The sequence below is a fragment of the Eretmochelys imbricata genome, chromosome 3 (assembly GCF_965152235.1).
Source record: "Eretmochelys imbricata isolate rEreImb1 chromosome 3, rEreImb1.hap1, whole genome shotgun sequence".
Taxonomy (NCBI): Eukaryota; Metazoa; Chordata; order Testudines; family Cheloniidae; genus Eretmochelys; species Eretmochelys imbricata.
Genome location: NC_135574.1, coordinates 31,192,129 through 31,207,362, shown reverse-complemented (window position 1 = coordinate 31,207,362; position 15,234 = coordinate 31,192,129). Strand labels below are relative to the sequence as shown.

Below are 15,234 nucleotides of genomic sequence, written 5' to 3'. Positions count from 1 at the left end.
GCTTTCATCAGTTTTTTATGGTGCATCAATTACTTCTTTGGGGTAAATTTAAAAATCTAGAAGCCCATTTGCAGAGTTGTTGGATCTACATTAGCATGTACATTTTCAGTATTAACTGTTAACTAAATTTTAAACGTTAATTTGTGATGTTGGGCTAGACTAGATAGAAATGTAAAACATTTCCACTTAAGACAAAACATACACTTTTTTCTGAAAAATATTTGAAGTTTTAATAGCTTCTGTTGTTTCTGCTCTTGCATTCTTTGAATACAACTGAAAAGTTTTGGCTATATCATGTATATTTTGTTCTTCATGGAATATACACATCACTGCTTTTTGGAGTAAACATTACCTTGTATGTTCAAAAATTAGTTATTTAAGCATGTTTTATTTGAAATATACTCCACACCTTGGTTCTGTTTGGAATTCTTATAATTCTTGTACAATACTTGTTTACTAACATCATACTTACGCCTCTTGTCATGGGATAGCACGTGCTAGGTATGTTGCTTAAATGCATATGTGGTACAGTTCAGGCATAAATTGAGAGGTACTTATTCTCAAATCACAGAACAGGGGGTTTTGTGCTATGTTTCATTACTCTAGTTAATCATAAATATGGAACGATGATATGACATTGGAATTTTGGAGGGGCTGGAGGAATATGGTTGACATTTTGTTTGCAGGATGCCTAGAAGGGAAGGCTATTTTTCTTTGTTTTGGGAGCTGATTTAAATTTTTCAGAATCCCATGAATACTTTAAAAAAGAATTAAAAAGAATACTTTAAAAGTAGCTAAAATTTTTGACCAGTCAACCTTCATCATTCCTTTGAACAGTTCACATTCTATATGTATGGAGGCCAATTCATGTTGCAAAGGTGAAAGGTTTACTCTATAGAGAGGGAGGACTAAATCTAAATCAAATCACCTCTTTGAGGATGAATCTTGGAGCTTAGGGGGAAAAAATGCCTTATTAACTCCTGCTATTCTTAGCAGCAAGGTAAGGGCCAAAGAGTGAAAACCAAAGAAGTGTAAAGTGTTTATATGAGCTGAGTTAAAGAAACACAATTCACTCCCACTTATTTGGCTCCTCCACATCCCTGATGGTATCCTATAGGTTTCTTCACTGCCTGCTGTTTTATATAATTTATTTTTAAGGTATCTAGAGTCTAGGATATGCAATACACCCATTTAAAAAGAAAGCTAAAGGTCTAACTGCTGCTACCTTTCTAACATTCTGTATTTTATTTTGTTCTATCACTTTTCCTAAAACTAAATTTTGGATTTAACTTCAGGCTGCCTGTGGTTTGATTTCAAAAAGTGGTACAAGATTATAAAGAAGTCTGTGGACGTGGAACAGAAGAAATTAGATGAAGAAAGAGCCCGGTATGCTATTGTTCAGTACCTCACTTTTTTTGAGGTTGAACATCTTGGGTGAAATCGTGATCTCACTGACTTCAATGGGGCCAGGATTTCACCCTTATTTCTGTCGCACGAGCTTGGAGGAGTAAAGCAAATTAATAAATCCTTATGCTCTTTCTCCCATCACACTTAGAACTTTGGCCTGACATATTAATTAAATGGAAACTCTCTGTGACCAGTGACTGAATTATTAAAGCTATCAAAACTGATTACAATAAATGGTGAAAAATTGATGAAGAGCACTTCTTCCATGCCCCGCTCCACCAGTTTGAAGAGAGACTTCTCTTATGCACGGTGGTGAATAATGGTGCTGGGCACTTACCAATTTGAGGTTATTCCTAAAATATTGGATACTTGTAATAACAATCCTGAGAAATGACTGCCTTTTCTTGTTTAGATATGGTTGTGCTGGTTTTTATTTTTTCACCAAGTTGTATTTCTTTCACTGATAGGTGTCTGTGGAAATGTGAAAAACCACTATTCTACTCAGCCAAGGAAAAATCTGTGGTTCTTAAGAAAAGACGTGAGTATAATTTTCTTTAGCCAACAATGTGAGCAATACAATACGAATATTTTCTTGTCTTTTTCCCTGTTCAAGTTTTTGTTTATCAAAGGGATTTAGAATGAGAGTACCAGAATACATTGTTTATATTACAAGAGACTTGAAATGGATTTTTGCATAATTGAACTTTTGCCCTTTTTATGATATTTTATTATGTATAAAGGCAGCCTGTATTTTTTAAGCTTTCTTTTCACTGGATTTTTACTGTAAAGATATTGGGAAAGTCTTTTTTTGCTGGAGTACCTCTTGGGAGTCTGAGCATGTGTATTGTGGGCTCTGATAGCATAACTGGCAGGGTAATGGTGTTTGAATTCTTAAAACATCCTTTCTTCAAAATGTTTATCAGAAAATGGAGTTAAATGCGTTTTTTAAAAAGATCTCTAAACAATCTGATTTAAAATTACTTCTCCTCTCAGGTCCTCTATAACTTTGTCTCTTTACTTACATGGGGTCATAACTTTAATAATAGTTCCAGTCACAATAGAGGTTTTTAAAATAGACTGACTTGAATTTCAAATGTAAAAAGGAGAAGAAGAAAAATAAACATTTCACACTTTTTCTATATATCATGCAGAGGTAGAAAAAAGCACAAATTCAAATTAACTTTTTAAAACAGGATTTTAATGTTCTGTGTAGAAAGATAAACTCTGTTTGTGGGAAAATGTAATGATACACTGTGACTTAGGTTTTTGTTTCTCTTTGTACAGAAATGGTAGTGAACTTACAAAGACAGTTTGGCGCACTGTCTGGTTCAAGGCAAGTTGCTGAAAAGCAAAGCCCTTCAAGTTTCCAGTTAAATTGGGCTGAAGAAAACACAGATGGGAATTGTTTTCATGGGCATATCCTAGAGGGAGTTTTACAAGAAAAAGGCAATTCACTTACAACCATGAACACCAAGTATTGGTTGTGTACAGTTAAACTATGTAATGAGAAGTGAGTATCTGACTCTTGTTGGAAATGTGTTGAATATTCATGAAAAAGTTTCTCAAAATTAAATTTTTGTAAGGTATTTTATTTTTATTAAACAAGATATTTAGTGTGAGAGCTATGGACTGAGACTGTGCATTGGCTAGTGACTTACCTATGCTAAGCTGTTATATAATTTCAAAAAAATTAATCGTGATTTAAAAAATTAATCGCGATTAATTGCACTGTTAAACAATAGAATACCAATTTAAATGTATTAAATATTTTGGATGTTTTTCTCAATTTTCAAATATATTGATTTCTATTACAACACAAAATGCAAAGTGTACACTGCTCACTTTATATTATTATTTTTATTACAAATATTTGCACTGTAAAAATTATAAACAAAAGAAATCGTATTTTTCAATTCTCCTCATACAAGTGCTGTAGTGCAGTCTTTTTATCATGAAAGTTCAACTTACAAATGTAGATTTTTGTTTTGTTTTGTTACATAACTGCTCTCAAAAAGAAAACAATGTAAAGCTTTAGAGCCTGCAAGTCCGCTCAGTCCTTACTTCTTGTTCAGCCAATTGCTCAGACAAACAAGTTTGTTTACATTTACAGGAGATGCTGCTGCCTGCTTCTTATTTGCAATGTCACCTGAAAGTGAGAACAGGCATTCGCATGGCACTTTTGTAGCCGGCGTTGCAAGGTATTTATCTGCCAGATATGCTAAACATTTGTATGCCCCTTCATGCTTTGGCCACCATTCCAGAGGATATGCTTCCATGCTGATGATGCTTGTTAAAAAATAATATGTTAATTAAATTTGTGACTGAACTCATTGGGGGAGAACTGTATGTCTTCGGCTCTGTTTTACCCGCATTTTGCCATATATTTCATGTTATAGCAGTCCTGGATGATGACCCAGCATGTTGGTTTTAAGAACACTTTCACAGCAGATTTGACAAAACTCAAAGAAGAGACCAATGTGAGATTTCAAAAAACAGCTACAGCTCTCGACCCAAGGTTTAAGAATCAGAAGTGCCTTCCAAAATCTGAGAGGGATGAGGTGTGGAGCATGCTTTCAGAAGTCTTAAAAGAACAACACTCAGATGCAGAAACTACAGAATCTCAACCACCAAAAAAGAAAATCAGCCTTCTGCTGGTGGCATCTGACTCAGATGATGAAAATGAATATGCGTTGATCTGTTCTGCTTTGGATAGTTATCGAGCAGAACCCATCGTCAGCATGGACACGTGTCCTCTGGAATGGTGGTTGAAGTTGAAGGGACATGAATCTTTAGCGCAGGGGTCGGCAACCTTTCAGAAGTGGTGTGCCGAGTCTTCATTTATTCACTCTAATTTAAGGTTTCGCGTGCCAGTAATACATTTTAATGTTTTTAGAAGGTCTCTTACTATAAGTCTATAATATATAATTAAACTATTGTTGTATGTAAAGTAAATAAGGTTTTTAAAATGTTTAAGAAGCTTCATTTAAAATTAAATTGAAATGCAGAGCCCCCCGGACCAGTGGCAGGGACCCAAGCAGTGTGAGTGCCACTGAAAATCAGCTCACGTGCTGCCTTTCGCACTCATGCCATAGGTTGCCTACCCCTGCATTAGTGCATCTGACACCGAAATATCTTGCTATGCTGGCTACAACAGTGCCATGCAAACGCCTGTTTTCACTTTCAGGTGACATAAACGTGAAGCGGGCAGCATTATCTCCTGCAAATTGTAACCACGTTGGTTTGTCTGAGCGATTGGCTGAAGTAGGACTGAGTGGACTTGTAGGCTCTAAAGTTTTACAGTGTTTTATTTTCCAGTGCAATTATTTTTTGTACGTAATTCTACATTTGTAAGTTCAACTTTCATGATAAAGATATTGCACTACAGTACTTTAATGAGGTGAATTGAAAAATATTATTTTTGTTTTTTACAGTGCAAATATTTGTAATAAAAATAAATATGAAGTGAGCACTCTACACTTTGTATTCTGTATTGTAATTGAAATCAATATATTTGAAAATGTAGAAAATATCCAAAAATATTTAAATAAACGGTATTCCATTACTGTTTAACAACGCGAATAATCGTGATTAATTTTTTTAATCGCTTGACAGCCCTAATACATATATATATTGGTCGTGGGTCGGAAAAGTCACACTGTTGTATGCAATAGATGGTGTTAAACTAATGTGATTTTTTTTATGGGATTACAGTTTGATTGATAAAGATAATAGTATTGATGTAATATAGAATCATAGAATATCAGGGTTGGAAGGGACCTCAGGAGGTCATCTAGTCCAACCCCCTGCTCAAAGCAGGACCAATCCCCAATTAAATCATCCCATCCAGGGCTTTGTCAAGCCTGACCTTAAAAACTTCTAAGGAAGGAGATTCTACCACCTCCCTAGGTAACGCATTCCAGTGTTTCACCACCCTCCTAGTAAAAAAGTTTTTCCTAATACCCAACCTAAACCTCCCCCACTGCAACTTGAGACCATTACTCCTTGTCCTGTCCTCTTCTACCACTGAGAATAGTCTAGAACCATCCTCTCTGGAACCACCTCTCAGGTAGTTGAAAGCAGCTATCAAATCCCCCCTCATTCTTCTCTTCTGCAGACTAAACAATCCCAGTTCCCTCAGCCTCTCCTCATAAGTCATGTGTTCAGACCCCTAATCATTTTTGTTGCCCTTCGCTGGACTCTCTCCAATTTTTCCACATCCTTCTTGTAGTGTGGGGCCCAAAACTGGACACAGTACTCCAGATGAAGCCTCACCAATGTCGAATAGAGGGGGACGATCACGTCCCTCGATCTGCTGGCAATGCCCCTACTTATACAGCCCAAAATGCCATTGGCCTTCTTGGCAACAAGGGCACACTGCTGACTCATATCCAGCTTCTCGTCCACTGTCACCCCTAGGTCCTTTTCCGCAGAACTGCTGCCTAGCTATTCGGTCCCTAGTCTGTAGCGGTGCATTGGGTTTTTCCGTCCTAAGTGCAGGACCCTGCACTTACCCTTATTGAACCTCATCAGATTTCTTTTGGCCCAATCCTCTAATTTGTCTAGGTCCCTCTGTATCCTATCCCTGCCCTCCAGCGTATCTACCACTCCTCCTAGTTTAGTATCATCCGCAAATTTGCTGAGAGTGCAATCCACACCATCCTCCAGATCATTTATGAAGATATTGAACAAAACCGGCCCCAGGACCGACCCCTGGGGCACTCCACTTGACACCGGCTGCCAACTAGACATGGAGCCATTGATCGCTACCTGTTGAGCCCGACAATCTAGCCAACTTTCTACCCACCTTATAGTGCATTCATCCAGCCCATACTTCTTTAACTTGCTGACAAGAATACTGTGAGAGACCATGTCAAAAGCTTTGCTAAAGTCAAGAAACAGTACATCCACTGCTTTCCCTTCATCCACAGAACCAGTAATCTCATCATAGAAGGCGATTAGATTAGTCAGGCATGACCTTCCCTTGGTGAATCCATGCTGACTGTTCCTGATCACTTTCCTCTCATGCAAGTGCTTCAGGATTGATTCTTTGAGGACCTGCTCCATGATTTTTCCGGGGACTGAGGTGAGGCTGACTGGCCTGTAGTTCCCAGGATCCTCCTTCTTCCCTTTTTTAAAGATGGACACTACATTAGCCTTTTTCCAGTCATCTGGGACTTCCCCCGTTTGCCATGAGTTTTCAAAGATAATGGCGAATGGCTCTGCAATCACAGCCGCCAATTCCTTTAGCACTCTCGGATGCAACTCGTCCGGCCCCATGGACTTGTGCACGTCCAGCTTTTCTAAATAGTCCCTAACCACCTCTTTCTCCACAGAGGGCTGGCCATCTACCCCCCATGCTGTGATGCCCAACGCAGCAGTCTGGGAGCTGACCTTGTTAGTGAAGACAGAGGCAAAAAAAGCATTGAGTACATTAGCTTTTTCCACATCCTCTGTCACTAGGTTGCCTCCCTCATTCAGTAAGGGGCCCACACTTTACTTAGACTTCTGTAAGGCCTTTGACTTAGTACCACAAAATATTTTGGTTAAAAAACTAGAACGATATAAAATTAACATGACACACATTAAGTGGATTAAAAGATGGCCAACTTTCATCTGAGTGCAGAAGACTACTCAGGATAATGTAAGAGTTCAATAGCATTTATCTCTTGTGGGGCAGGAAGAAGTATTTACATCTCAAATGGTGTTTTTATCTAGCCTCCAAAATCCTGATTTTTTTTTTTTTATTATTTTTAATAAACAAGGTGGCCTGGCCTAAGGCCAGTTTACTGTTCTGCCACTGGGTCATGCCATGAAAAGCAAACCCAGCTCCTGTTCAGCCAATGGATTAGGTGGGGGTGAGGAAAAGATACTGAGAGATTGAAGATCATCTTGGATTCACACTGCAATAATGGGTTTCTGCTGTCTTTTGTGGGAAGGAATATTGGGAAATCTGAATTCAATCTCATTGCATTTCATGCCAATATATTATATACCCAAGCCTTAAGATTTTATTTACTATAAAATATCACATTTAAGAAAACAAACACTACAATATCAGCTATATTATTTTAGGTTTAGTTTATTTAATATTCTGTTTTTGAAAATGACTGAGTCTAAAGTGTGTGCACACTTTGTTGCCTTTTCAGTGTACTTGCTTATTATTCATCTACCTTTTTTCCTTTTCACTTTGCCTTTTATGCATTCACCAAGACAGAAGTGGGTTGGAATAATGTAAACATAGTATCATATTACAAGAGCTTTTGTTCTTTAGGTTCATTCTCTTGTATGAACAAGAAACTTTTTAACAGAGGGTGAGGGAAGAATCCTCTTTATTCATATGCATAAATCTGATACAGATTGGTTAAGTGTTTTTTTTTAATGTATGTTTGCATGAACAATCTCTCTCCGTGCAAATTTTGTATTTAAGCATGTATTTACATATGTAGTACATTAGAACATAATGTGAAATGCAAATAGTCATAGCCATCAGAAATCAAGAATTGAGTTTAAATTCTTATCCTTTAGATTTCCCATTGTATCATCTATAGTGCAAGTAGTTAATGTAGTTACAAATATGGCCATTTCTTTAATTTTTTGAAAATGTGAAAAGAGCATTCATTCCCTCAGCTATGAGATTTTGTGCATTAGAGATGCCATAGAGCTAAAAACAAACCCCAGAAATGTTTCTTTAAAAATCAGTTTTTCTGGAACCACTGAAATGCTTTATGCATATGGCTATTTCATGGCCTCACTACAGAGCACAGTTAAGGTTGCTTTAAATTTCCATATGTTAAAATGTTTAGACTTTTTAAGCTTACCTAACTGTGAGTTTCTTGTGTTTCTAACACTTAGTTTTTAAGCTAATTAAACATCCGTTTAATTAATTTTACTCTAATTTTGTTTATATGTACACTTCATTTTAATGTAATTTTTGTCTGGGAATTTAAAAAGCACAAGGTCCTGAAGTCTTAGATCCTTTTAGCTATTCTTGGAGTAGATAGTAAGGAGAAAATGCCTTTGAGGAAGAAAATGCAAATTCTATGTATCTGATGTCTGTATGAAAACCCTCACTCCCATTAAAATCAAATAGGTGCCCTGCAATGCCACTTTAACCTGTTTGTATCAGATCATTAGTTTTGGTTGACAAAATATATTTTGAGAGAGCAGAACACTTTGAAAAGAAGTGTTACCTCATGGGCCATTCCACATAAAAAATGCCTGAGTATCTTTCTTTCAGCTTCATTGATGTGCATAAACCTGATGTTTTGATCTCTTACAAGTTCCTAAATGCAGATTTGGATTTTTTTTTAAATCGTCACTGTCAACCTTTTCTAGTCCTTTGTATGTTGCTCCCTTACAAATATTTTTACAATAAAATTGTGCACCACTATAAAATTAATTGTAATAAAGTACCAAGCCCCCAGAATTCAAATGCCAAGTAATATTGATTTTAAAATCTTGCTATTTCAAACACATGATGCTAATACTGCCTAAAAACAAAAAGAAGCGCTAAAAATGTCAGTGGAGATTTGTTTTAAGTAACCATACATATAGTAATAAGATATTATAAAATATTGATTCCAGGAAGAAGTGTTTAAGGAAAATTTTATTTAAAGGTAAACTGCAATGTACAATAAAGGTCCAATCAGTGTGGACAGAGATTGCTTAACTTTTTTTTTTTTTTTGAGACTGAAACACACAGTTCTCCACTCCAGCAACATTTGACAGCAGAAAACTTGGCCCAGTACCCTCTATTGTAACCACGCCAGCTATGGCCAATGGAATAAGTGCACTAACTGAATGTTTCTGCTAAAAATGAATAGTAGCGGAATAGTTAATAATGCTGACATTTAAATTGTCATCAGTAGGCTCAGAATTACATCAGTTATGATGAATAAGAGCAAGTCACAGCCGTTGGAGCTATTGTTCCAGGCTGTCTGCAGACTCTGGAAAACACGACTCCACCTGATACATTCTGTTAACATTTAAAAGGTTTTGCTCCTCATAAGCGGGGAATAGGAGAGGAATAATTTTCTTAAGTAACATCTTAAATTTGACAGCCAAATTGTCTCAATCTGCAGTGGTGGAATCATGGAAAATACAGGGTTTTAGTGAAGACCAATGTGTACCTGGTTTTGGGAAACATGTACAGCACACCCTTCTTACCTGTCTCTAGAATAACGACCTAGCCTAATCTGTATGTGGCCCCAGTCTTGCAAATAAATATTCCATAGAGAATCTGAGTGGGTCCATAGATTGGAGCCATAGATCAATAACGGTACTTATGATATAATAAAAAATACTCAAATTAGAGGAAAACTTGAGTATGTCTGAATGTCAACAAGATAAATTTGTGATTTAGAACATACTTATCCTTTTTTGTGTGTGTTTGTTTTTTTTTTGTAGGATATGTGGGCAACTGACACACTATAAAGAATCAAACTTTCCACAGAGCTACCAGTTTGTGTTAAACCTGTTCTCCTTCCTCCTAAGGGTACCAGCCTCTCTCATCCATGAAGAGGTATGTTTAATAGAACACAAACTGTTTAAAACAAAACTCCACAGAAAGTAACACAAAACAAAACATTCATGTCCAAGAAAATGGAAAGTCCTAAAGATCACAGATGGTAAATGAAAAAGTTAAGAACTATGGCCCCAGTCCTGCAATAGCATCCATGCATACAGACCTAACACCTGCATGAAGCTCCACTGTTCTCAGCGTGATGCTGTATGGGTGGATCTGCCACTGCCTGTCTCACTGCCAATTCGTGGTTTCAATGCATCTACATTACAAAGAACAATGGGAAACCACATGAGGGAAAAGTTACTGAAGCAACTGCTTACCAAAGTTTACATCCACTTGTATTAAAGGCAATGGGAAGTTTATTAAAGTAGTAGTTTTTTGGCATACATACATACTTGTGTGTATCTTGATTGCAAAGTGCAGCAAATCATCTAGATTATATTAATTGTTCATTTTACTGAAGGGTTTGCATTTCAAAATAGTCTGTATCTTGTTGGGGTTTTTTAACTTGTATGAGAGCAAATGTTACCTATTTCTAAAAAGAACTATTTGTTTACATTTGAAATAAAAAAACTGCTAAAAAACAACTGTGGGAAAAAAGGTGTTTAACAGAGGGTTTTATTGGGGTGATCTGACATTTGGGTTGCAACTCACTATTTTGAAACATCAGATTGATTGGAAGGAGCCTTGCAATATTCTCTCCTGGCCTCTTTACATTTCTTCTCTTCCTATTCTCCTCCTCACCCTTTGCTATGCCCAAGCTTCTTACGTAGCCATTATTTTATATCCTTCTCCCACTCCAGCCTCATGGTTTCTTCTGTGCTTCCCCTTTAACACCTAGAACTCCTCCCTCCCTTCCCTGGTACACCATGTGCTGGGTTTCTCTCGATCTTTCTTCTGCAAGGCTTACTGACAGTGATCATGATAATTAAATTATTCCACTTGTCACCTGAAGATGTGTTGAGCCTCATCCATCTAATACCTGTCCAAGTCCTAGCTTTATTCTTCATGCACTGAGTAAGTTGCTCAACTAAATCAGCCAGAACAGACAAGGTGGAGAGAAAGCTGGATGCCAACACCATCATAGCTAGGGCCCTACCAAATTTGCTGTCCATTTTGGTCAATGTCACAATCATAGGATTTTTAAAATTATAAATTTCATGGTGTTGTAAGGGTCCTGACACAAACAGGAGTTGTGGGAGGATCGCAAGGTTATGGTAGGGTGTGGGGGGTTGCAGTACTGCTACCCTTACTTCTGCACTGCTGCTGGCAGTGGTGCTGCCTTCAGAGCTGGACAGCTGGAGAGCGGCAGCTGCTGGCTGGGAGCCCAGCTCTGAAGGCAGAGCCGCCGTCAGCAGCAGCGCAGAAGTAAGGATGGTATGGTATGGTATTGCCACCCTTCTGCGCTGCTGCCTGCAGAGCTAGGCCCTCAGTCAGCAGCCGCCACTCTTTAGCTGCCCAGCTCTGAAGGCAGCAGCACAGAAGTAAGGATGGCATGGTATTGTATTGCCACCCTTACTTCTGCGCTGCTGCTGGCAGGGTGCCGCCTTCAGAGCCGGGGGCGTGACCACCCGCTGCTGCTCTCTGGCCACCCAGCTCTGAAGGCAGAGCAGAAATAAGGGTGGTAATTAGGGATATAAATAACGTGTAAAAACAATAATTGTGTAACTGATTAAAATTCTATCTGTTACATGGTTAAACATTTAAACAGGGTGCAGGAGGTGCTGCAGCACCCGCACGTTTTAGGCCGGTTTCTGCTGCCGGCCCCACACCCAGGGCTCTGTGCAGGGCAGCAGCAGATCCCCAGGCACGCCAGGATGCCGGGCGAGTAGCCAGGACCCTGAGGGTGTGCAGGGCCGGCAGACGGGACCCCAGGCAGAGTTTAATTGCTCACAGAAACTGATAAGCATCAATTTTATCGGTTAACCGGTTAAACTTTTACATCGCTAGTGGTAATACCACAACCCCCCTAAAATAACCTTGTGACCCCCCCCCCCTGCAACTTCCTTTCGGGTCAGGACCCCCAATTTGAGAAACGCTGGTCTCCTCTGTGAAATCTGTATAGTATAGGGTAAAAGCACACAAAAGACCAGGATTTCACGGTGGGAGATCAGTTTTTGTGGTCCGTGATGTATTTTTCATGGCCATGAATTTGGTAGGGCCCTTATCATAGCCCATGTTTTCTCAATTGTGCTTTCTAATGGGCTTACATACGTTTGAACAGGAGTAAGGAGTAGATACCATGTAGGCTGGAATCTTTGTGGCAGATAAACGGTTGCCTAACACCATTCTTTGGTGTCTCAGCTAATATTAATAAAAGCCAGTGCCTCCAACCCCTAATAGGGAGCACAAATGTTACGAAATTCAATTATACTAAAGTCAGCAAACATCTAAAATGATTACCATGGACAGCATGTCCCATCTGGGGGTGTGGGAAGGCTCTTAGGGTTTGTCTACACCAGGAGTTCTCAAACTGGGGGTCAGGACCCTTCTGGGGGTTGTGAGGTTATTACATGGGGGGTCGCTAGCTGTCAGTCTCCACCCCAAACCCCGCTTTGCGTCCAGCATTTATAATGGTGTTAAATATATTAAAAAGTGTGTTTACTTTATAAGGCGGGTCGCACTTATAGGCTTGCTATTTGAAAGGGGTCACCAGTACAGAAGTTTGAGAACTACTAGTCTACACAACAAAGATATAGGCCTGATATAGGCTGATATAGGCCTGCAGCTGGCCTATATCAGCCAACTTGGGCTTGTGGGGCTTGGGCTACAGTGTTGTTTTCATTGCTGTGTATTCTGGAGCCCCAAGCTCTGGGATCCTCCCACCCCACCGGATCCTAGAGCTTGGGAGCCAACCTGAGCCCAGAAGGTCTACACAGCAATGAAACAGTCCTGCAGCCTGAGCCAGCCACAGGTATCCGGTTACTGTATAGACATAATCTTAAAGAGCTTCCAACTTCTCTCATGAGCAAGGAGCCCAGGCTGCAGTGGTGAGGTAATCCCAGAAGGTGGCCAGTACAGTGGGTCCTCTCTCTGGTGGTCAGGTACCCTCAGTCATAGTTTAAATAAAATTATAAAGTTGAAATCTGAAGACTGAGAATGGATCTTGTAGGTTGTAGGAATGGAGATGTACTGCCCTAACCTTCTGGAACCAAGTGGAAAAAGCAACACTCAAACTGTGAAGATCACCGGGAAGGAGCCCAGAGGTGGTTAAGAAGTCAGAGCTAGGTCACAGAAAGCACCTGGAAAGTTTTGCACACCAAGGGGGAAGATTCATTCAAAACTGAGCAGAAGGTCAGTGAAAGTGATATCTTGCTACCTTGAAACAAAAATCTGAAACTTAGGGTGGTCTTATCACAAACAGGGAGTCAGAGTAGTAGGCTTGAGATTGTGACATGCTCTGATACTAGGGAGATTATATAGTGCCAACAACAACAAAAAGTGTGTGTTGAGTGGGAGGGAGGAGACTGAGATGTGACTTGTGTCACATTCATACTCAATGATTCATAGCGCTTGTACAGTGCTTAGGTGCCTTAGGCATATCTAAGATCTAAATAGAAATTGTACTGGGCACGTCAGACAGGCATGAAGAGAGAGACCCAATTCTGATAATTTTATATGTAGATTGACTCAGAGATAAATTTCATGCATTGTGTTTTTAGTGCCACAATTTTTGTTTAGATTTTAAGATTTGTTATCTATGTTCACCCTTCCTAGAGTTTTTAGGCCTTTTGGAAGAAATTTCTGATGTGGTTATGAGATAGGCAGCCCCAGTTGCTATTTTTATCAGCAGTTACATTCTTGTTAAAAAATAATGTAAGTTTCCTTGTCACTTTTTAAAAAAGTTTGAAATACCTTCTCCTTTTATACACTGTCTTAATTGTAAACTACTTATCCTTTTATTAGTCAAAATGCCTTATTCCTGTTACTACAGTATTTATCATTTGTTTCAGGTTCACTAGCTAAAAGACACATAGTATTTAAAGTAATACGAAAGGCTGTATTTAACTTCATTTGAAAGACTACATATGCGTAATTACAGACACAGCTTTCTTTTAAAGCTACTGTAGTGGTAAAAATAGTGTGTGCATACTCAATCTGCGAATGTAACAATGCACCCTTAGATGTTGGAATAAATTAAAGTTGTGCTTTAATAAACAGAAATAAAGCTTGCAATTCATCACCAAGCAGTTTGTGCCTCCTGGACACATAGGGTAAGAGTCGGATTTAAAAGTAAAGGGTGTGCTTCTAATGTGCTTGATGTCAGTCCCATCCAGTTTAATCAGTCAACATTTAGTTTGTGTAATGATAGTTAGCAACAAGCTGTTGAACTACAGGGTGACTTATCTTCACTCAAGTGTAGTTGTGCTCTCTTGGGACACAATTACTTTGAGTCCAGTCAACACTGCACTGAGGTGGAGCCACATTTCTTAAGCAGACAACTGGGGCTGGATAGCCTGAGGCTAGGGTGTCCACTTCAGCCCAGCAGCTTTAACTCCTTATTCTCTCTGGTTTTGTTACATCTTCTTTTTATAATCATTTGCTAACAACATTCAAGGAAAGTCAACATTTTTTGCTTTGCTCTTTACTTTAGGTATTTGAAAAGGGGAAATTATACAAATGAAAATAATTGATATCTGCTTTTGACTTTTATCATTAAAAGATGAATTATCATTTTACAGTGCATAGATTAAAATGCATTAAAATATTTAGCAGCTTTAAGTCTTTCACACTGTAAAGTTATTAATTATTGATCTGCGTGAGATTGTGAGTTCTTTAAAACTTATTTCCTCTTCCCCTGTGGTACACATGTATGCCCTGGCTTTGTGTATTGTTGTATATTAATGCATGTTTCCAGCTCCAGGAACGCAAATATAACCTCAAGACTAAGAAGAATTCACAGAACTCAGCTTGCCCTTCTGTTGACTTAGCAAAGAAAGAAAGGGCAAATGAATACACAAAGTGTTACCCTTTCTGAGCCTCTATCAAGATTTACTTGGAAACATTATATAAGACATCTTTTATTTTTTGAATGAAACCTTATGACTCTCAAAGGAATTTGAGACAATTTGAATTGTACCTCCACTTAATAGCCTATCTCCATTCAAACACTTGACAATGTTAAACTAATAGTCATTTAATTACACAAACCCATTGAAAACAATTTATTAACTGAACTTTAAAAAAGCTTTTACCATTCTCCAAATATAGTCATAAAAATTGACTCCATTCTTTTCTGCCTCTAATGTGGTCTACACTAGGACATTTAACTGGTGGGTTAGCACCAGTGTATGTATCAGTGG

At 38.6% G+C, this 15,234-nt stretch overlaps 1 protein-coding gene across 4 annotated transcripts in view; it reads left to right on the top strand.

Moving 5' to 3' along the window:
- The window catches only part of TAF1B (TATA-box binding protein associated factor, RNA polymerase I subunit B), a 78,060-nt gene that overhangs the window by 48,590 nt on the left and 14,236 nt on the right, over positions 1–15,234 (top strand). For 2 of the 4 annotated variants that reach the window (XM_077812540.1, XM_077812538.1), the window contains 5 exons: positions 1,296–1,386; positions 1,875–1,945; positions 2,692–2,917; positions 9,814–9,928; positions 13,044–14,075. In XM_077812540.1, the coding sequence (XP_077668666.1) occupies positions 1,296–1,386; positions 1,875–1,945; positions 2,692–2,917; positions 9,814–9,928; positions 13,044–13,145 (605 nt within the window). In that variant the 3' untranslated portion in view covers positions 13,146–14,075. Of the gene's footprint in view, positions 1–1,295; positions 1,387–1,874; positions 1,946–2,691; positions 2,918–9,813; positions 11,117–13,043; positions 14,076–15,234 lie in introns of those variants that run through there. The other 2 variants (XR_013345555.1, XM_077812539.1) reach the window with 2 other exon arrangements.